Source organism: Accipiter gentilis, chromosome 3, assembly GCF_929443795.1.
Source record: "Accipiter gentilis chromosome 3, bAccGen1.1, whole genome shotgun sequence".
Classification (NCBI taxonomy): domain Eukaryota; kingdom Metazoa; phylum Chordata; class Aves; order Accipitriformes; family Accipitridae; genus Astur; species Astur gentilis.
Genome location: NC_064882.1, coordinates 31,956,046 through 31,979,510, shown reverse-complemented (window position 1 = coordinate 31,979,510; position 23,465 = coordinate 31,956,046). Strand labels below are relative to the sequence as shown.

Below are 23,465 nucleotides of genomic sequence, written 5' to 3'. Positions count from 1 at the left end.
CTCTGAAAAGCACTCTCAGTAGGAAAATTCTGATGTCAGAGCACGATACAGGGAGAGATGGCAAGACTATATGCTACAGGTGCTGGTCTATTAGGATCACTTCATTTTTCTCAATATCCAAAAATATTCAAAACAGGATGACAGAGTCTGACATAAAGAGGTTGCTTCCCTACCCAAAATTTCACAGCTGTGTCTTCAAAACTGGCTCGTAACTACCTTCCCAGAAGTCACTAATGAACAAAGGGACACCAACATTTATCTTACTACTTATTTAACTAAGAGCAAATGGCATAGTTTTATTTCCACTATGACCAACACTTGAACAGCCATTATCATCAGCTACCACCCATGGAATGAGAACTCAGAATGCATAAAATGCCAAGAAACTGAAACTTTCAGCACAAGCAGAAGTGGTTTCACTTTGGACACATGTAATACATTTCTTCTTTTCACTCTACAGTGATGGTAATTGTTTTTAAATTTTTTTTCTTTACATCAGAAGACAAACTATCTCAATCTATCAGGAAAAGTAAACATTTGTATATCACTCTGAGGTTCAGAGTTTTATAACAACATCCTTGTTCTTTGGGCAGCTGCATTTTTATGTCCTTTCAATGTTATGCTCACAGAGCAGAAAGGTCAACTGGAAGCTAACAAAACAGCACTTTGTAAGACTTGAACACGATCATTTTTCTCTTCAGTCTCCTAAATGGAAGGAGTGGGAGGAAACAAGATAGCAGAGATGCTTTAAGCAGACAAGGGACTTGGAACAATTGCGACTACATTCGGAATGTAACCAAACAAACACACAACATGAGAGAAGAAAAATCTATTTATTACATAACTCAGCCTTGAGTCAACATTCAATAAGCAGCTACAAGGAGAAAGCCATAAAGCAGGAATAAAAAGGACATGCCTTTTCTGTAACAGATTAGAGAACTGTTTAAACAGTCTCTTCTCTTCAGGAGGCAGGTATTCCACACTCAATTTCTTGTCAGGTTTCACAGGCTAATATAAATGTTACTAATCCAGTTGCGGGGAGGTGGGGGGCAAGCTTTGCCTTTAGCTGTGCTTGCAAATAATTTCAAGTCACAGGATAGAAACCCTGTACAGATTTACATATTGGAAGACTGTCACCTTCCTCACTACTAGCTAATGAATTTAAGAAAATAATGGGCTAGAGATTTCTGTACCAACTTTACCACCAATTCTTTCAGATAATGCTGATTCCCAGGTTCTGAACAACACGCACTATCAATCTCAGAAAGCCAAGAGGACTTCTATGAAGTCTGCATGAGGTACTTGCCAAGACACAAGTATCATTACCTTCCTTCAGACGTGGCTTTCCCTCACTTCATACATAATAACATCCACAACTCAAGAAAGAACTTTCAGCACAAGCTCTCTTGGCAGGACAGAAAACTGACTACGTGTTTTTCTATCCAATAGCCAGGACACTTTCTATCACCAGGATTAAATTTGGTATTGCAATGTATGCTTTCTTAAAAATCAGTGGTCCCTACCTTGCCTTTACAATGTACAGGAATTAATGAAATTACATTTCTTTCCCAGAGAAAACATGTGTTTGCCTAAGCTTGCAGATGACTAGGAAATAAGATGTAATAGCAGGTCTCTATCTCTAAACTCTCAGTTAACCTTTGAAGAAAAGCACATAATTGTCCTAATGATAATTTTGGAATATCAAACCTACTTGGCTATTTGATACATTATTTCTACATCCTGTGCTCTTTAGCAATAGAATCCTACTTTGGAGGACAACATTCATGTATAAAAAATGTGAATTACCAAAAACACTACGTATATTTTTGGCTCAATCTACCAAAAGAAATATTTCAAACACAAAGTGCACATACTGGAAAATGACACACTTATGGCTTAGTTACTTTAAGATAAACAACTGTGTACATAATCACATCTTCTGACTTGTTTCTTATACCTCTCCTTTAGGAAACCATACTTCCTACATACACCCCACCTTCAGAGAGCAGATCTACGTAGAGCTTTTAGGGTTTTTTAAGTAAAAATATAATTTATCATCTTTGTATTTCCTTTACACATCATTCCAGTAAACTTAGTATTAAAACCTCATCCTAATAACCAGAGCACTGTATCAGTGGAAAAGTGAGAATAATTAATGTTCCTCGTGATTAAAATCTACTAGCTGAAATCTTCTAAAATCTACATTAACTGGATATATATGTCAGTGTGAACTTGCATGCATGCCAACACACAGAAAAGCCATCCAGATGTTTCTAGGGTTTTCAAGAGTTCTTGCCTATATAAACAACCAATTGCAAGCTCCACATTCAGAGTCCTTCCCCTACTAATACCCTCTACCATGCATTCGACCTTTCTTTCCTAGCCAAGGAAAGACAGTTTGGACCTGTCTTTCCACACCAAGGACTGAAAAAAATAAAAAGTTTAATAAAAAAATGGCTCAGGCTTCCTGCTCTTCAAAGTTCTGATCCTTTGCCTGAGAGAATCCCAGAATGGCTGGCATTGCTAAATGCATCTTCTGAAGCAGCACAGCAGTTGATGGTATTCCAATCACCTGGCAAGGGTGTGACTCCCAAAGGAGCTCCCCTGCAGGAACTTTAAACTATACCCAAACAATGAGAGGACCCACCTTAGTGATTTCATAGCATATCTGGATGTAACCCTGTATTAGCAGAGATCATTCAAGTTTTTCTTCTTTTGGCTCTGTCTGCAAGGAGCCATAAGTGTTTTACTTGCAGAGGACTAAACTCTTTTGATTATTGTCACAGCTTGTGTATTCAGCTGTGGCACAGTTCTTGAGAAGTATGATTTTTGGGAAGAACAACTAAAAGTAAATCTTCCACCTAAGTTGAAATAGCATGGTAACTTGGGGAAAAAGTAGAGAATAAATCCACAAGGAGACTTAGTCTGAATACAGTATAAGAAATGAAGAAGCACTTCCAAGTAAATCTCAGGCTTTCTCCAGTTTTTTTGTTGGGGCAATGGCTACTGACAAGACTGTCCTTTTGTGTTTCAGCATAGCAGTAAGCAAGCTGACAGGGGCTTAAATAGATCCAGGCACGGCATCTTCTCTACCCCTGTGAAAGAAGACCCAAGAAGGGCAAAAGAATCCTGCTTTGTATGGAGGCATACAGGAGACCTGAGCACTCAGTCAGGCTGGGGTCAGTAATATTAGCCTTGTAAAGCCCTATCTTGCCTTGCACAGCATTCACAGCATTAGAGACTTAGCCAGGGAGTCATATGAGATTATCTTCACCTGTGGAAGCCTGCAGACATAGCTCAGGCCAACCCCTCCCTTAGGGTAAGCAGCTGATACTCCTGATGTCTTATACAAAAGGGAAAAAAAAAGATGAGTTAAAGAGGCAGTTTCCCTAGTCCTGGAAAGCATGTTACTAGGGTTCACTGATCTGCCAGTCATGACCTGGGAGGAAGCATTTGCCAATGTTGGGTATGCTCAATACCACAAGAATAGCTGGCAGCAAATGCCAAGTTAGACATCAACGAGGGGAGCGACCTCTTAATTTCTCTGCTGACAGGCAACATTCCTCAGCCATTATAATCAGAACATAGCATCCAGCGACACAGCATCCTGCAACTTCGCGTAAAGATAGCTGGCAAGGTCTGTGAACTACCTTCAGTTTCGGCATGCTGAGAGTTAATTTAATAACTTACTTTCTCCAAGGCACCATTGTACTCCTGTCATCATGGCAGGGATGCACCTACCACCTACAATACCATTTGGGTTTCTGCTCTTCAGAATACTTAAGTGTCATGTTTGTTAGTGATGACTGGGAGAAAAATGCATGTTCCCATAGCTGGTATTAGCATGGCCTACATCTGAGCATAGGCAAGGTCTCAATTTGTCATGACAAACAGTAATAAAAAGAAAAAAAAATTCTAGATCACAGTGAAGTGACAAAGTGACCTGACTGAACAGTCACACAGCATAGATCAAAAGACTTGATTTATTTTTTTAATATAATCACAAAGTAAGGATAGTAGGCAGGTGAAAATATGAAGAAGTTAAAGGAAAATAAAAAGCCTAAAAGCAAACAATGTATTCTGAAAACATCTACAGGGAAAATTAAAGTCTTGATTGTAGTCCCTCATCACCCATTACACATCCAGCACAGAAGAGGATTATGCTCCTAACACCAATAGTGCAAAAATGTCTCTGAACTCCAGCATTTTACAGTGAGTGCATGCATGGTTTAAACAACTCAGTGCCCCAAAAGAAAACCCATTACTCTGAACTAGTAAGAAAATCTGGAGGACAGCATATACTGAAGAAGGTCACACAATTGCTTTTCTCACCACTGCTACACTATCAATAACAAAGCAGTATGTTTTACCATAAGTTCTCTATGGGATGGTAATTGAACATAGGACAGTCCCTTATGTTCATAAGTTTAACATAACGTTCTGCAATTGCCATTTTGAGACTGGCAAAAACTTCATTTGCCAAATGCAAGCTTAATATATTTTTTTTGTTTCACAGCTACATTCGTCTCAAGTGAGTACATAATGACCTGTGGATAGCAATGGTAGCAGCATTTTTATAATGCAGTCACTTTTTCTTTTATAAGCAATAGTATTGGTCTAATAAAATAATTTCTGCACCTGTAGGCTAGTACAGTAACATTATTGTCATATGACACTCCAAAATTAGTGCTATACCAAGCTTCATATTGTTCTCTTTATTACACTTGCCTTATTATTAAAGAAGCAACAAAAAGAAATGTTGCAAAACAGCTCCTCTGACAGTCAGCATTTTTCTTCTGTCTTTGATGCATTTCCCCACCACAGTTGTCACAGCAACGACACATACAGAAGCAAAGTCCCACAAGAGGCAGTAACAAAATAAATAGCAATCCCAAGGCTGCGGAGACTATAAAACCGATTTCATAGTAGATGGCCTGTAATTCAGACAAAAATAGTGGTAATAGCAGATATCACACAGTAACTGCAATCAATATAGAGCAAATAATTAAAAATCAAACTACAGTCTAAACCATCTACCAAGTTACTGAGGTTATGGACTTGGTATATTTTGTCAATAACTGACAACTTTTCTAACAAAAAGATACATAACATTGTAGATACTGATAGCTAATAATTATTTATCTAGAATATTAGCTAGGTAAACTACAGGAGTGAGTGCTAAGAGAGAAATATGCTCACAAGAAACAAATGTGAATCAATGCAATTGAAATAGGTTAAAAATGAACACATCTGATTTCACAGACCACAAATTTACTGTTTCTCACATCTGTTTCTAAAAAGGTTCCACAAATGTCAGCAAGGCTGACTAGATGAACACTTCATCTGGGAGGGGGGAGGAAGGCTTAGCTTTTTCTCCTTTTTAATCAGTTATGAGTAGAAAGATTCGTATGGACTGCAAAGGGAAGTACTTCACTGGATGATCGATTGCAATGGCAGAGGTTTCTCCAAACTGCTGCAGTTAAAACTGCTTAGGGACTGGAAAACATGAAGGAGTGGATTTTAAGCTCTCTCAGGTAAAGACATTTATTCTGCTGCCAAACAGCAAAGCAGCAGCAACTAAAAGGACACTTTCAAAAGCTAGGAGTGAAAGGGAACAAGGCAACACAAACCTCAACTAGCTTTTACGCTGGAAGCAGTGCAAGTGCCCCAGGACCAAGAAGCTGGGCCAGACAGCCCCAGCACAGCCCTACGCAAGGCGACATGGTTTCCAGGGGACAAGCTGCAAGCTGGCCGTGCTGTTTCCCTCTGCTGCAAACACAAGGTGACAGAGCCAAAACCAGATCAGGCACGTGTCTGCACACAGAGCTAGACAGCGCGGTGTGGGCACGGCCCGGTGGTCCTTCTTTCCTGATAAATCTCTCTTCCCCTTTCCCAATTTTAGGAGAACTAATTCTCACACTGGTACTTTGAGTCCTCTTCTGTTTTACAAATCCACCAGCACCAGGCCAATTTGGCAGTAAAAGGATGAAATTGAGGCTGCATATTGTCCTGCGAATTAAGTTACAATTTCTCACAAGCTATCAATCATGCTCCAGTTCCAGCTTTGCTAATGCCCTTCCTCACAATCCCTAATTACCAACTGATCCAAATACAGCAACCACCACCATTAGCAGAGTTGCAAATTTCTGACCTAATTACCAATTCTAGGATGAAACCTATTTTTTTTTATTATTGTTACTAACTGCTGGCTAAAAGCGATTATCCCTTCTGAAGAATATGAACTAGATGCTTGGAAGAAGAATTTGGCTAGATTTTGGAAAAGAATTACTTTTCCAGTTAGCTGAACACTTCAGAAATTATTTGACAACATAAATTGTTTTAAAATAGGTTAGATGGAAGAACACCATTTAAAATAACATTAGAAGTACTTATGGATATTTTAATAGAAGTAGTGCATACAGACATGGTTAGTTTCTTTTCAAAGCTGTACATCTACCGTAAGACATTACCTGAAGAGTCAGGACAACATTTTCTGGCTGTGGAAGTCAAAACAAATGGAGAATGTGTATAATACACAGGCAGCATGCACAGAAACAAATCATGTGAATAATGAACAATTAAACATGACCAAAACAATTAATGACACAAACAACAACAACAAAAAGTCACTACAGTAAAATAATGCATAGAAGCACCACTAAATAATTATGGAAAAATATTTACAATAAAATACATAGCAGATAATTTCTGGTTTCCTTGGTAAGTGAAAAGAATCTAGAATTTGTCCAACAAGTATTTCCATCTTAGAACAACAACACACCAGTTATTTCCACACCGAGCATCTGTTTCATATAATTCCCAACACATATCACAGAAGATGAGGCCAGAGATTGCATTACTTTGTGGTTTAGTGATTTCTTCACAAATTCCACCTGTCTCAACTGATATGATATTCTTAAAATAAACATTGAAAAGAAAAAGTTCATTATTTTGGCAGCTTCAATAGCAGCTTGGGGATCTTAACACATTACACACAAAATTCACCCTCACTTTTAACTAATTATGTAGAGGTTTATTTTAAATTATTCAAAAGTAAAAAAGGCATTCAAGAAAGACTGAAAAAGTCTACTTGGCAGGTTCTTAACTGTTTTCTTATCTGTAATTTAAGGAAAATACTGAAAACTAAATATTCAATGACAGGAATTTCAGAAGAACCCAATTTCCTCTTTGTTTCCACAATGGAAATAGAATTTCTTGTATATTTCACCTTCATCTCTGTATGACAAGTTCACAGCTGGTAACGCTTTCCCCTTTCTCCTAAGTGGAAAAGGGAAGCAGACAAGCTAAAAACAGCAAGACCCCTCAACCCAAAGTCTGATGTGTGAGAATCAGAAATTTTCTCAAGTTTTAGGAAATTTTTTTCAGCATCACACACATCTTTCTGAAACTTCTACTGTACAATATATTTAAAATGTTCAAAATCATATCTGGAACTGTATTTTTAATGGGTGGAAAACAAATGCTTACCCTCCCTTATAAATCTGGTACCAAATATGATTTTGAACGTTTTAGGCAAGCGCGTCTCCCAGTAGAAGTAAAGCAATGGCAGCAGCAGTGAGCTGGCTCCCCCTGAGCAGGCACAGCAGCTGTGCTCAGCTGCTGGGCTCTCCTGGCAGATTGCTGTCCCTGACCGGGGACAGTGAGGCATTGATGGTAAGAGTCCAGCTGGGAACACTGGGACACACAGCACAGAAGCAGGAAGAGCCTCCTGGGTCACTAACACATTCTACAAATAGGTTAAAAAAAAACCAAACAAAAAAAACCCAAAACGATGGTAAGATATGGAGGAACGACAGCAGAAATTCAACAGGATAAATATGAAAAGCAGACTTCCTGTTCTTGCTACTGAAGGACTGTTCCCAACACTTGGTGAGCAAGTCGTCTTCTCACACGGATTTACACATGGCCCATTTCTGCCCCTTTGCTTCTGTTATAGCACCATCTTTTGCCCAAATAGCAGTTTCTTCCTTGTGTTTCCTCTCCGTATATATTTAAAAAGAGTAATCACACCCTTTATCAACTCTTTTGCTAAGCAAAGCAAACTCTTCTAGTCTCCTCTGAAGACCTGCATGTTTCCCAGATCACCTTAATAGACACTTTTCTGAACTCATCCTAGTCTGAGTTCATTCTCCCTGAATTTGAGTCATCAAAACCACAGGCAACATTTCTAACTACTTACCCACACCCTTCAGTGACATTCCCACTTCCCTATCCCCATTGGAAACTCCTCCAGGGGCACATCTAAGCCATGCAGGTCTCTTCACAGCTACCTCTCACGGATGCTTCTGTCTTCTGAGGAACTCTCTGCTTGTCCTGATAAATTTTCCAAATTTGTTCTAAAGTTTTGCATTGTATTTAAGTCACAATTAGGACCTATAAATGGCCTGTATCTGTTTTGCTTCTTAAGGACACCTAATATTGTATTTGTCACCCTATAATCACACAGTATTTTAACAAGTGCCTCCTCTATGCAGGATTACAGCTGTCATTAGTCTCAAATTTCTCATGACTTATGTAATAGTTACTAAATACTACACTTGTGCTCATGTATACCACCTATGGTCTAATAGTTTTGTCCAAAGACTGCCAAACAAGTCCACTCCATGTTCCTCCCTGAGTATGCAGGCACAGCCTGTGATGCACTACTCTCAGAGCCCCACTAAACAAGCATTTGGGATCAGCAAGAGTCATTGATGCGGCATAACAACACCCACACACTTGGATGTCATGCAGAGGTTATCAAGCTCCTGGAGCAATAAGCTCGTTGTCAGCATGACATGGAAGCACAAGGCTTTCCTCCTTCAAATCCCAAGATCATTCAGGTCATCCTGATTCAAGGCAATAGCTCAGTGTCTATATGCCAAGTGTCATACTCAGGTTACAGAATCATAGAATGGCTTAGTTTGGAAGGGACCTTAAAGATCATCTAGTTCCAACCCACACCCCCCCCCCGCCATGGGCAGGGACACCTTCCACCAGACCAGGTTGCTCAAAGCCCCATCCAGCCTGGCCTTGAACACTGCCAAGGATGGGGCATCTACCAACCCTCTGGGCAACCTGTTCCAGTGCCTCACCACCCTCACAGTGAAGAACTTCTTCCTTACATCTAATCTAAATCCATCCTCTTTCAGTTTAAAGCCATTACCCCTTGTCATATCACTACATGCATTTGTAAAACGTCCCTCTCCGGCTTTCTTGCAGGCTCCCTTTAGGCAGTGGAAGGCTGCTATAAAGTCTTCCTGGACCCTTCTCTCCTTCAGGCTGAACAACCCCAACTCTCTCAGCCTGTCTTCACAGGAGAAATGCTCCAGCCCTCTGATCATCTTTGTGGCCCTTCTCTGGACTCACTCCAACAGGTCCATGTCATTATTACATTGGGGACTCCAGAGCTCAATGCAGTACTCCAGGTGGGGTCTCACAAGAGTAGAGGGGGAAAATCACCAATTTCAACCTGCTGGTCACGCTTCTTTTGATGCGGCCCAGGATACGGTTGGGCTTCTGGGCTGCAAATTCACATTGCTGGGGCATGTTGAGCTTCTCATCAACCAACTCCCCCAAGACTTTCTCCACAGGGCTCATCTCAACCCACTCATCATCCAGCCTGTATCTGTGCTTGGGATTGCCCTGACCCACGTGCAGGACCTTGCACTTTGCCTTGTTGAACTTCATGAAGTTTGCAATGGGCCCAGCTCTCAAGCACGTCAAGGTCCCTCTGGATGGCATCCCTTCCCTCCAGCGTGTTGACTGCACCACACAACTTGGTGTAATTGGCAAACTTGCTGAGGGTGCACTCAATCCCACTGTCCACATTGCTGACAAAGATGTCTTCCTGACAGGTACACCATACTGCAGGGACTACAAGCAAGTAGCTCACAATGAAGTACCTTGTCCATTGCATGGTCATGATCAAGGTTCCTACTGCAGGAACTCAACCAGTGATACTGCTTCAAAAATAAGCTACTGTCCTTGAGAAGAGCCTAAAATCAGACGCACATTACATTCTATCTTCTCTTGCTACCAGATACCCTAAGAATTTCAACTCTTACAGGATAACCACAAACCCAGAGAGAATGGAAAATATCCCTGACGTGCTTAGCACGCTACACAAATTAAAATATACTTTAGAAGTAGGCTATGGAAACTGTTTTACAGAGGCACCAGAACCAGCATATAAATTCAGCTTTTTGAGGACAATAGTTGAAGCTAACACGAGGGCTGAGCAGTAATGGTTCTCTCTAAGTGTTTTTAAATAAAAGCAATATTTTTCAATACAAAGAGCCTTCAATCTTTGCGCAACAGACACCACAATCACATTACAGCTAGAATTTACAAGTGAGCCTTAACTACACGTAGCTTCTTTACAGTGGCTTATGAAATTTTCTTTGAAATATTTTTCTGAAAGGTTTTATATGAAAACATCAGACTTGTTATTCATAATTTCATTCTTGAATCCTGTTGTTATAGCTTTAAAATACTATTTCCCATTTCAGAAACAAAAGTGAATTTCAAAGTCATTGTTTCATTATTTTATGCATAACATAAACAGCTTACCTTTTGATAATCGCCCTGTGTATTTCCAAACTTCTGCTGTGCTAGTTTTCTGATGAGATCTGAAAATAAGCAAGAATATTCCGGAGTTTTAAACATGATAAATTTTAAAAATGGGGGACAGAGGATGATATAAATTCTACTGTTAGGTAGGCAAGATGAAATTAAGAACAGACGTCAACAGGACAGGCAAGCACATAAGTTGTTTCCATAAACCTGTCTAGTAACAACATTTTTAATCAACTGTATATTTTATGAGCTCACAGGAAGATAACCAAGTTATCTATCAATTAATCAATTCCTACTGAAATACAGTGAAGGTTTTTCCAAGGTCATCCTCTGTACCGTAAAATCATTATTAAAAGTTAATCACAAACTTATCGATTGGACTATGTTCTGGGTATCAGCTTTGCTTCATGTTTATGCCAAGTACATACATGCAAACGCATATATATACACACACACAGAGCATTAGATACATAATGGGCAAAATGATAACACTAACGATATCTTCTTGACTGAATGGTAGAAGGAAGAAAAGGAAGAAGGCCCTTCTCTTGCCAACATTATCCCAATCTTTTTTTTTCTTTCTTTTTTTTTTGGGGGGGTGGTGGGTGGGGGGGTGGGGGAGGAGAGGTGGCGTGGGTCACCTCTGGACCAACAGAATTTGCATGAGTATGCACCATCACCAAAACAAATCAGAAAGCCTAACACATGCCAACTTACTGTGCACGCAGCTCCATCTAACACACTCATTTCTTACTTATTCACAATATAAACAAAATACAGCAACCACCAAAAAGAGAAAGTAGGAATTTAACACAAATAGTGCCACTTAACATTACAAATATCATTTCACCACACCAGTTTCCTTCAGTAAAGCCCAGCAGCTGCAAGGAGTGGATCCCCTTTTGGGGACATCACCAGCCTACCCTTACAGAGATTTTAACAACCCTACGCAAACTATGCCGCAAACTGTGGCTCCCGGTCATTTCTGTTACACCCTGCACTTTGAGAGGGGCACCACCAGCTCTACAGCCCCTCTGCCTCAGTGAGGCATCAGCAACTCTGGGCGTGTTCCATGGCAGGTTGCGTAAAAGCAACAGCGTTTGGAGGTTTGGGAGGAATGACCGACTGAACTTCTGGTCTCCTCTGATGAAGAGGAAACACATTAGGAAGGAGCACACTACACCTCAAGGAGGAGCACTCTGACCCCCATGTTCATACAGAACCGGACTTCATGGTACTACTGCCCTGTCGTTAGTATCCCCATATACAAAAGAACATACTTGGTAAAAACCTCCAGTAAGTTACATGTCCTGGAGATCAATAAAGGACCTGAAACTGACTTCAAAACTGACTGTTCACCTCCCAAAAATCCAAGCCCTCTCAGAACTTACTGTAACACTTGTGAAATATGTTCAATGAGGTCACAGGGGCTGTGATCTCACTCCTCTCTAATCCTGCACATGACTCAGGAAAACAAAGCCCTAAGTAAACGACGTCCATAGTCCTATCTCCCCAACACCCTGCAGAGGGAACCTGGACTCGACTGGTCTGCAAGTTGAAGAGATCCTGGAGAGTTCCTCTCAGAAAACTGTGTCCAAGGAAAGAAACCACACAAGAGCAAGGCAACAACTACATTTTAAGGAAGGTACTCCCTGCCAAGAAGCTGCAGCCAGCAACACTGCCAATTAAAAAATAAAAATCTGTTAACATATCACAGGAGTGTCAAGCCACAAATCATTCACAGACAGGAAGTATATTCTGTAACACAGGAAGAGTGCTAGCAGTAGATGATCAAGGACTCGCTGTGGTGAGGCAACCTCATTTTGGACAGACCATACATAAGGTAGACAATAAGGCTGAATCCCACCATAACAGAAGTAAACCCAAAACATATGTAGAATAAGCACCCAGGAAGAACAAGAGGTACTATCCCTGCAAATCCTTTCAAGCTCTGCATCTTAACAGTCAGGAGACCACTGAAGGAAAGGGCACACACCACTGCATGGGCAACACACAACTGATCCACCCCTGCAGCTCTGAGAAATCTCACACACTGGGACCAGCAGAGTCCTGTATTGAGACCATTCCAGGCAGCATCCCTGTTTCTCTGGGAGTTTCAGCAGCAAGGAGGTATACAGCCACATGAGGAAGAACTGCACAAACCCCAAAGATGTAATTCACATGGGTTGTTAGACAATTTTTTCTTCTTCAGCAGAGGTAACATTTCTTTCTTTTTGTTTATATTTACACACCTACCACATAAAAAAGTTTAAGAAATATCGGTGCATAAAATATAAATGCAATCAATTTTCCTCTACAGCTAGATGCCTTTTAGCAAGCAGGAAAAGTAAAGGGCTAAATCAACCCTCTTGTTTACGTATTTATGCAACTATTTAGCATTGTGTGGCAACACACTGCAGAACAGCCACTAAAGAGAAACCTCTACCAACTTAAATGAGAATCCAATGGGAAGGAAGAAAAAGGAATAGCTTCTGCAATCTTCTGTGGCATGAAGCAGTACAGACTGCATGTGGGCAGTCAAACGCAGGAGCTGACTGGCCAGGATGCTGTGGCATAACCCTCCTTGCTGCTACTCTGAAACCAAGCAGGAGAGCCCCCAGCAACCTGCCCTCACTTCCAGACTGCTCCTAACTCAGAGGTTCATCCTGCTTTGGAAAAGGTTTGGGCCCAATGACAACTGGAGGTCCCTTCTGATCTGAGTTATTCCAAAGTTATCCTACTATCATCCTGACTTTTTATTATAAATTATTTAATGGAGAAGTGAAAGCACTGCCAGGAAGCATGTAAGAAAGCTAAATTTTATTATTGACAAAAACTTTGATACATTTCCTGCTGTTAGGAATTGGTACAAGATAAAATTTTAAAAGCATTAGCCTTTCCTGTTAAATAAAAGTTGAAAGTTTCTACCCATTCTTCTAGTTGAGCATCTATCCCCATCAAATTAAAATTAAAAAAAAAAAAAAAACATTTAACAAAGTTTTACATACATCTATACACACATACATATTTATGGACATCTGTATGCATATGTGTATGCATATGTAAAACTACTCAAGAGAAACAGAGGACAGTTGAGGCTGGAAGGGACCCCCTGAGATTGTCCAGTCCAACCACCCAGGTCAGTGCAGAGTCACCCACCGCAGGTTACCCAGGGCCATGTCCAGTCAGGTTTTGAGGATCTCCAAGGAGAACATCCAATACTTCAAAAAAACCAAAACAATAACAAAAAAAACCTAAACTGCTCCGATTACTTGTGATATGCTTAAATTGCTCACTATGTTCCCGACTCGCAGTTTTTTTATTTATACTCTTTCCATAATTCACAGCCTGCCAGTCAGAAAAATGACAGCAATCAACCTGAATTCACTATGACAAACTGATGCAAAAACAAGCATTTTCAATGTGCTTTTGAAATTTAGAGGCTCTAAAGCCTGTTCCTAAGAAACTAAAACATCTTTCGGTTTATTATAAACAAGAAAGCCTGAAAATAGGTACGAAAAGTTCCCGCATGGATTGAATAAGTTAAATATTGAGAACAATAGAAGTTTCATACATAGCACAATGGCCACTATTACACAGCCCATTTTTCCCCCCTTAATTTTCTGGAATGTGAGATTTCCCTGCTGAATAAGGATTTACTATTTATATTACTTTGCAATGGTTTTTAGAAGTAACATGATGCTTCAGGGTGTTTTTCTCACCAGGCAGCACAGTGATTGACCAGTCTTTGCCATGAATTTACTATTTCAATAGCCTTCAGTATCAACTGGATTAGACATATTCCCAGTTAATTCATTTCAAATGAAACGTGGAAGTCATATATATTCCCATAAAAAAAATAATTTGGCTATAACTGAATGTGAGATTACCTGCAGTTACTCACCCACACATCTGTAAGCACAAAATCATGCCTTAGTGGTTTTGCAGCATGAAGAGTCTCCTTGCTCATTGCAGGGCGGTTGGAGCAGATGATCTTTAAAGGTCCATTCCAACCCAAGCTATTCCATGATTCTACTGGGTTTTACGCACATTGATGGTAATCACAGTTACTACTGCAGTGCTTAAGGCTTAAGCAGGGGAATGTCCTGTGCCAGATACTGTGTAAACACAAGCATCATGTTTTCACATACAACTACACTGCTCATTGTAGCACAGTGAAGGGACACCTCAGCTCACATTTAGCCTGTGATTTTGTTTTGCTTTTATGAAGCATCTTTCCTCCCTAGCTAGAACATCTCATCTCTAGCATTCAAATAAGTTTTTATTTAAAATTGAACTAACTCCACACAACTCTCTTCTGCGTTATTGGTAGAGTACCACCTTGAGTCTGATTTCTGTTTCAAATAAAAAGTGCTAAGAAGGTGTGATAAAAAGCAGTGTCCTCTATTTTCAAATTAACAGGATTACTTCTGAAATCTTGGCTTGACCAGCTGCACACATTGTTTCACAGGACCAGTAATCCAAGGCTTTAGCACAGAACACATTTTATCACTGGGGTTAAAGAGATTTACCTTGTGAGGCTCATTTACACAGCTAATTACATTACTGTTTTGCTCTGTCTCCTTCCTGCTCTCATCACACATGTGAAATGCCATCTGCCCTAGTAAATTTAACTAGCCAGATGAACTGTTAATTTACCAATGCAATTTGTGATGAAATACTAAGCACCTCTGAGGAGCTCCAGTTAAGAAAACATAATCACCAACTCCTGCATTGCATGAGTATTGTGTACATACACTCAGTATCTCATTACCCCGGCAAGAAAATGAGGTTATCACTAGGCTTGCTTCTTAGAACTGCTTTACAGAAAGGGACAGCAAAAATAATAGATTTAAAAATAAGCTGTCTGGCTATTAAGTACCAACATAAATTAGCTACAAATTCTTCTGCCAAGAAAGCTTTTCAAATCTAGGTGACAGGAAAACAGTTGGAGTAAAACCTTCGGGAATGCTATGCTTCTTCACTCAAACAATTCCATTTAGCCAGTTCAGTTATAGTGCAACTCCAGCATTAATCAAATTATGCCAGAAATTAATTTATCTTTTTATGCATAATATAACATATTAGGCTTCTATTCTGAAAAGGACTTCAAGCAAACCAATAAGAACCATGACTGAAGCATTCATGTCACAATGAATGGAGATTTTTCAGAACAACAGGGGAGAATTGCAAGATAATATACATGATAAACTAATAACTGCTTTAATGCTATCTCATTCTAATGCATAAAACAGTATTTCAACCCATTCCCCTTCATCTGTAATAGATAGAGTCAATGGACTACACACACACACTGAACAGTTCAGTACCTCTCTGAATATGGGTCACTTTGACCACATTTAGTGTCATAAGTAAGTAGCAATAATTAGTCTGAAATTAATGAATTAAAATTACTTCAAGCTTGGGCTTTTTCCTCTCTAATTATGACTTAAACAAATGAATAACTCTTGCAAGTCCAAGAAAACCAGGATTTAGCCTTTCAGACTTAGAGATAAAATTCTTTCAGGTATCTTAAAGCAAGTTTCACTGCAAGTTCAGTTTATTGACATTTTAAAATACTTGCTTTGACTTGAGTGGAGCTTTGGTTGCTTCCCCAAAGTTAGAAAGCCTCTAGCCATTAGCCCTTACTATGGTCAGATTCAGCTTCCATTGAAGATGCCTCCTTCAGCAGGTAACCCAAGGTTACCTTTGGTCCCCTTTACTGCCACCAGCTACCTAACGCCTTTGTTTACTCTTACTGTCCCTAATCCTGCAGTGATCGCTTGGCTCTGGTTCCACTGCAGAGCGAGGTGAGAGTTCAGTAACGTTGATGGCCAAAGAATCCACCATGCACGTTGGTACAGAGGCTGCAGAGGGGGTCCTGCCGCATTGCTTGCCCTGAGCCATCTGCCCTCTTTCCACAGAGCAAGAAGAAAATTCACTCTGTAGGCCAGGTGGGAAGTCTCAGAGGTGATGGGATCTTCCCACACACGAAGAGACCACTTTAGTCCACAGATGAGGAGTCTAATCCATGCATTCACTCATATAGTCCAGAGCGTTCCCTTCCAACTCCAGATTCAAAAGGTTTACTCCCCTCTTCACAATGTCTCCCTCAGATATTGGGCCATAACCCTTGTCCTCAAACTAAGAAAAAACTCAGCCTTCTCAGATAAATTCTCACCACAACCTTTAGGCAACCTATCTCTCTATACAATTCCCAGGTTTCTTCCTTGAGTTACTGGGAACATCACGCTGGTTCGGCTTCCACCCTTTTGCTCCTTGCAAGAGGCCATTCTGGCCCTCTTCCCTTTGAGCACAATGCCTGAGTAACACCGAGCTTCTGAAGCTCACACAAGACCACCTACTTACACTACAGAGATGGCGAAAGGAAATCCTCTGTTCAATCACCTGTTTATTCACCTGCACTAAAGAATAACGTGCAAAAACTAGAATCTTGTCCAAAGGCATGGCTGATGGTTTAAGAAAAAAAGGCAAGTAAGGAAGGAACCTTGTTGCTGTACCTCACCATTGACATGCTAAATGAAGCCCTAGAACCCGTTATTCTACACTGGCCAGAAGAACTTGTTTGAATGGAGGTAAAAAATGACAAATACATACTAAATTGCTTAAGTATTTTAACTTCTCATCTGCTATGGCAACCTGTCTTTTCACCCTCTTCTGCCTTCAGTATGCTATTTCCTCCAATCAACACAGTTATTGTCCATTTCCATTCTCTGACTCCACATTCTTTAATTACATGCTGATCAAAAGCAGGAGAAATACGCTTATCCTACAGTACTCTGGCTCAGTCTCAAAATCCAGCAACACACAATATGACACAAGCAAAAACATAATAAATGTATTTTTAAGGTCTCAGCAGACTTGTAAAGCACATTATGCTTTATTCACAGTTGAAAGGACAAGCTACTAGACCACCCAGAAATGAGTCTTAGCTTCTACTGGATGCAGCGAGGGGCAATGTGAGAGGGGGGTAAAGCTGCAATATGAAGTAGGTAATGAAAAGATGAACAGCTATGAGCAGGATTGAAACTGTAGGATTGGTCTAAACAGGATGAGCTTTAACCAAAGTGCAGGTAGGACTAAGCATGGTGCAACTGCTGAAGACAAGGAATTGCATAGCAGCAACAGCTGCTGAAGGAACTAGGACATGAAATTAAGATGATCCCCTTTGCACCCTTCCTGACAGAAAATAGCATTGATCCACTCAAGAAATTATACAGCAGTGGATCAGATAATAGCAAGAGTCAATGAATTTCATTCATGCACACAGAAAGTTTCCCAATTTCCCAAAAATATGTACAAAACAGTTGAAGTTTTATAAATTTAGCTTCCTCAAGGTTGTTACTAGTCAGGAAGACCAAATGGGTAATTTAAGTCTCCCACTGAAAATCCTGACACATTATAGCTCCCCCAAACTTGAGGTTATTCCTTTAGTGCAGTCACATTTCCATTCAGGCACATTCTGCTTTCCATCAACATGCACAGACAGCATTAGAGAGCCTGGTCAGGAAAAGGCTTAAAGAAAAAAAAAGAAATAGCCACAATATTGACTGTTACAGGACACCTAGAATGAAAGATTTCTCCTTTGAAAATAACCTTTGCAGGGACTTCCTAGTTGTTCTTTGCTACAAAGAAAGTTCTGTTCTTGCTGAAGTTTTGCAATAAAGAACAAAAAGAGAGAAGCCTTTAGAAAAATCTTTGCTTAGGAGGCTATAATAAATTTGCATGTATCACGCAGACACAAAGTCAGGTAGAAAGCTTTGAAGAAGTATTCCACATGGAAACTGCATTCTCTCATTTTCTGAAGGCAACAAAATTTCTGTAGCACATTGTTTGTGCCACAGTAACTATTTTTTGCCACTTGCTTTGTTTGCAGTAGCTACCTAAAGGTCTTCCTAGGCCACCATCTGGTAAGGATTTACAACAGATTATGGGCAAAGATTTAACTTGGTGCACTGTATATGCTTGTCTGTTTTAGCACACTGCAGAGACTGAGCAACTTCTTGAAAGTGTGGGTTGTGTAGACATATTGGACTTGTAACTTCGATCAAAGTAGTAAATATTTAGACTGTATGAACAACAGCATTTTTCCTACTCCTTTCTCTCCTCAGAAGTTGCTGTAAACTGAGGAAAGCACAGAAAATCTTCTCATATATTGCATAACTTGAATTATTGGAAACATGAATACCGATAATTGGGAATGACACGCAGGAGCCCTGCTGGTACCAGCTTTTAATTACCTCATTGACTGGCATTCTGGCAGCTTCACTGAGATTCCTCAGAATTCCCTCCGTTTTCCCATTTCTGCAAGGGCCACAATATTCCACATATGTTTGATAACTGTGGCATGCATACTGTTGCAAAGTACTACAGAGATCACTACCTCACTTAAAAAAACAAAAAAAGGCAGAAGTAAAGGTTGCTACTCTGAAGAAAGTTAATTAGGCTTCAAGTTTGTGTTTGTTCTGTACAGGTACACCCAGGCATCTTTCAGCTGAGTTAAACAGCCAAAGCTGACGTTAGTAGTAGTAAGAATATTCACATTCACAACTGTAATCACTGTTTAAAGTTCACAAAAATAAAATAATTTGGTAAATTTTCAGAAAAAAGATCTTGACTATGTTACAATGCAGTACAGGTCATAATTTAATCATAGAACTGTTGTAAGATGAGAAGAAATAGATCTGCATATTGCAAAAAAGTGTCAAAGCAGGTTTGTGGGCTTTTTTTGTAACTGGTAGGCTTACACGAAGATGTATATACTGATAGATTAGTCAGCTTAAACGACAATAGCTGACATTTGTGGCAGCTGGTTTGTGGAAAGAAAGAAGTATACTCAAAAGCTTTAATAACAATATGGAAAGATTTTATACTGTTAAAAGGATTACAAAACCCACTAAAATTAATACTTGCACATTTATTTTGCTCCGGCAACTTTTGAATAGTGCATATTCACTTAGAAAAAAGCACCACTTTTGTTAAGATCTAAAAGTTACAGAAAGCATCTTGAGAAGCAAAAAAAAAAAGAAAATAGTGGGAAAAAAGAGAAGAAAAAATTCTAATTCTCATAATTGTCAATGTAATTAAACATTGAATTTGAGGAGTGTGGAAAGATTTGTTGCGAAGATCTATCAAATTCTTATTACTTTGGCTGACATAATTCAAGAAAAAGCCACCACTGAACAAGACCTAGGAGTTTGTTGCTCTGTAAATGATAACCTAAACAAACTGTCAGACAAAAAATGAGAGGGCTAGGCTAATGTTATCTAATTCTGATGGTCTATAACAAAGAAAAGAGAAAGTGAAATGACTGATTTTCCAATAACAGTATCCATACAGTATCTCATATGATGAACTCAAAATGCTTCATAAGCTCCACCCCCAAAACACATACCACACAGTAGTACTAATTCACAGAATCATAGAATCATTTAGGTTGGAAAAGACCTTTAAGATCATCAAGTCCAACCATCAACCCAACATCACCATGCCCAATAAACCATGTCCTGAAATTAGCTAGATTATCTACATAATGCATTTTTAGCACACGGTACCTTTGCTTTTTTCTTTAAAAATATACAAACCCTATCAATGAAGCTTCTTTACCTAGAATGATAAACAAACACCAAGGCCACCTTCTGTCACAACACCATTCTGTACCTTCCATCCTTCTCTTCCTTGTCAGCACCCCGGATTTAGCTGCGCCCAGAACTTATTCCCTGCACACCAAGGCAGGGAATGCTGCTGATCAGCTCTTTGGTTTTACCTTCTGTCTGCCATTAATAGCCATAGACAAACAGAACAGGATCAGGACATTTTCAAGCACAGGTCTGGCACTGCCCACACTGCAACTATTAGCAGGTTTTCTCAGCCAGCTCAGTACCTCACCCAGAAAATGCCCAACCCACTTGCCAGGAAACGTTCCCAACAGACAGAAAGGACATAGCTGTCTAATTCAGAAGTGATGGAAGGCAGTTTAGGTTGGGAAATGCGAGCCGAGTCTCAATACCACACAACTGTAGGCCCATTTTATTTTTTATTATAATCTAGCCTCCAAGAGGCACTACTGCTTGAGGTGCTCTCCAGCCTATTACCACAGCCATCTGTGGTAATGCCACTTCTAAACACCCTCCCCACACAAAGTAACCCAACTCCCTCAAACTCTGCTTGAGGTCCATTTTCATTAGTTTCTCCCTTCTGTCCTAATAGTGTTGAAATTGTGAAGCTGGATTGTAATTTTCCAGTTGCTGTCAAGGCATGTTTTTTCTCCTAGGCACAGCTGGCAGGCAGTATTAAACCAGATCAGGGCAAGCATTGAGGATACTGTAGAGAAAGGATTCCAGATGTGTGCATAGTGCAAGATTTTCAGATGATCTGCTATGCTACACTGACTGAAAAATGACTTGCATATTTTCTACATAATACCTATCTTCAAGAGATTCCTTGTTTATGTAATCCAAAAGAAGTGGGCAGGAAGACATCAGAGAAGTGTTAATGTCTGCAATTGTAGTTTTCTGCAGTAACCTGTAGTAGATAATCTGTATAAATCTCCCTTCCCTAAAACCTCTGGCTCCTCCCTGTCCACAAAAAAAAATCCTTTTGACAAGCAATCTGTTAGACAGTCTGCAATTTAGAATAGTTCAGGGAAAATGAAATTACTCTTCTGACGCCTAAGAAAATAAAAAAGCAGGCCTTAAATCTGCTTCAGAAACATTCTGAGAGTGTTCCTTGTTTACATGGGTATGTCATCATGTAGAGAATCTCTTTGCTTTCCAGCAAGAAATGAGCAATGATTTTTTTTTTAAACACTATTTCCTTAAGTGTATATGAGTGGGCAGAGAAAAGAAGAGGCTAATTTATCTTGTATCTTCCTGCTGCTCCATCTTCCCTCCAGTATTTCCAATGTTAGACACAAGAAATTTCTTTCAATGTATATGCCATATCATCAAGTAAACGAGCACTGTAAGTCCCCCTTCTTACCCCAGTTCTACCCAAATGACACCACCACTACTTGCTATATATAAACTCCGTCACTGAAACCTGCATTTTTTATATAAACACTTCAGCTACTACTCTAAACTCATGTCACAGCTGTAGCCACAGTGCTGGAAAAAAAACCAGTTACAGAGATGTGGTGAAGGCACTGACTCTACAGCTTACCAAAATCATCATTTCACAACACAGCTTAGCCAATCTAACAGCTAACTTACTAAAGGGCAGGTCTTGCTCTTCTTCCCTTCTTAGTTCCTGCACCAGCAATTGCATCTGTGCTCCCAACCCAGCTCCAGGATGTAAGCTTTAAGAAAACCAACTCACATGCACAGGAGGGTAGCTATGAAGCACTATCTCAAAAAAGCAGTCTATCACATCGGTGCAGTTTCATACCCAAAATAAAACTGAGACTTCACACAACTGGAAAAAAGGATACTGTAATTTTTTATAAAAGGTGATAATTGCTTTGAGCACCTAAGCAGTATCTTATGTTCCTGGACTGCAGCATCTGCACACAAGTCAGAGCCAGAGCACAGTCCTTTCACTGCGTGCTGGCATGGATATGCGCAACAGTCCTGGGAAAGTCTCAAGTTTAAAAAGCAAAAGGGCATTACCAGCTACCCATAGCTGAGTTTAGCTCCAATGCTGCAACATCCACACACATGAATTTTTGTTGCAGGGGAGCTGTGGAAGATTTATTACTAACAGGAAGGAAAGCTAAAGTCGAAACAGGTAACCAAGAACTAAAGAGTTACAAATGGCAAAGAGGTTAGTCTTACTCGCACACAAAAATAATTCTTACTGAGTTTTTAACTGAGGGGGTGATAAAGTGTTTGGATTATTTGCTTTAGAAACTCACATCCAACACAGCTAATGTATTAAAAAAGTCAATATCTTAGGAGCTCAAATCTACCTACAATAAAAGGGTTTTGCATATGCATTTTCATATGCATACAGCTATACTAGCTACAAATACACTGTTTATTTTCACATTGAGTTATGTGATTTTTTTTTAATGTTAAAGTTTTACTTGTTGAACACACTCATGTGAGATATTAATTGCAGAGATAGGGAACACAAGACTAGCTTGCTTAACTCTATAATTTGCAGCTCCTTTGAAGACTGACCAGGTGAGGAGAAAGGAAGACCAAAAGGGGTCAGAGACAGGACTCTGCATTAAAACAGGCAAGTTCTGATCCTCAGTCTTAAGCTCAAACTGTTCAACAAGTGACACCCCACAAACAGAAAGAACTGAGAGGTGTAGAACCAGTCTAAAGAACAGCTTGTTCTTGTACCCCACAGGCAAATAGTACATTTACCTCTTCATGCTGTTTTGCCCAGGAAGTACTTGCATTCAACAGATGATTTTTATGTTAAAGTTTTATTTCCACTTCAGCAGAAACAGAGTTATCCACAATAAAAAGCAGAAGCTGGAACAAAGCAGTTGTAACTTAACGTAAGTGGCACAGTGTCCTGCAATACGTTCAGGTACAGTAGAGCAAGGTAAACAGGCCTGTAAGTTTTTGTCTTATTTCACCTAAAAATAGGAGCAGGAGCTTTATTCCCAGCTTGTTTCCTCTGTGAACTCTTCACGTTTTTGTTACAAGACAGAAGCTGTGAAACCAAAGATTTGTTGTGCACATCCTGCTGGCAAGTGGAATCTCAGATTAACATCATCTTACTGCAACTAACAACAGGTTTCCATGGGAACAAAAACAAAACCATGATAAGATATTCACAGCAGCCAGAGGATCATACTGACCATGCCCTGTCAACAGCAAGTTCACATCTCAAGGTCTCCAACACAACAGGTGGCATGCACCATGTCACAACCATCAGCTGACTTTACTTTACTAATAAATTAATGCTTCAGT

General features: G+C 39.8%; 1 protein-coding gene across 14 annotated transcripts in view; it reads right to left on the bottom strand.

The window, feature by feature from the left end:
- Nucleotides 1-23,465, bottom strand: part of PROM1 (prominin 1) — a 71,694-nt gene that overhangs the window by 32,329 nt on the left and 15,900 nt on the right. For 11 of the 14 annotated variants that reach the window (XM_049791794.1, XM_049791804.1, XM_049791766.1 and 8 more), the window contains 3 exons: nucleotides 10,573-10,631; nucleotides 6,471-6,497; nucleotides 4,729-4,934 (listed from right to left, as the gene is read on the bottom strand). In XM_049791794.1, coding sequence (XP_049647751.1) covers nucleotides 4,729-4,934; nucleotides 6,471-6,497; nucleotides 10,573-10,631 — 292 coding nt within the window. The remainder of the gene's footprint in view (nucleotides 1-4,728; nucleotides 4,935-6,470; nucleotides 6,498-10,572; nucleotides 10,632-23,465) is intronic. The other 3 variants (XM_049791822.1, XM_049791849.1, XM_049791871.1) reach the window with 1 other exon arrangement.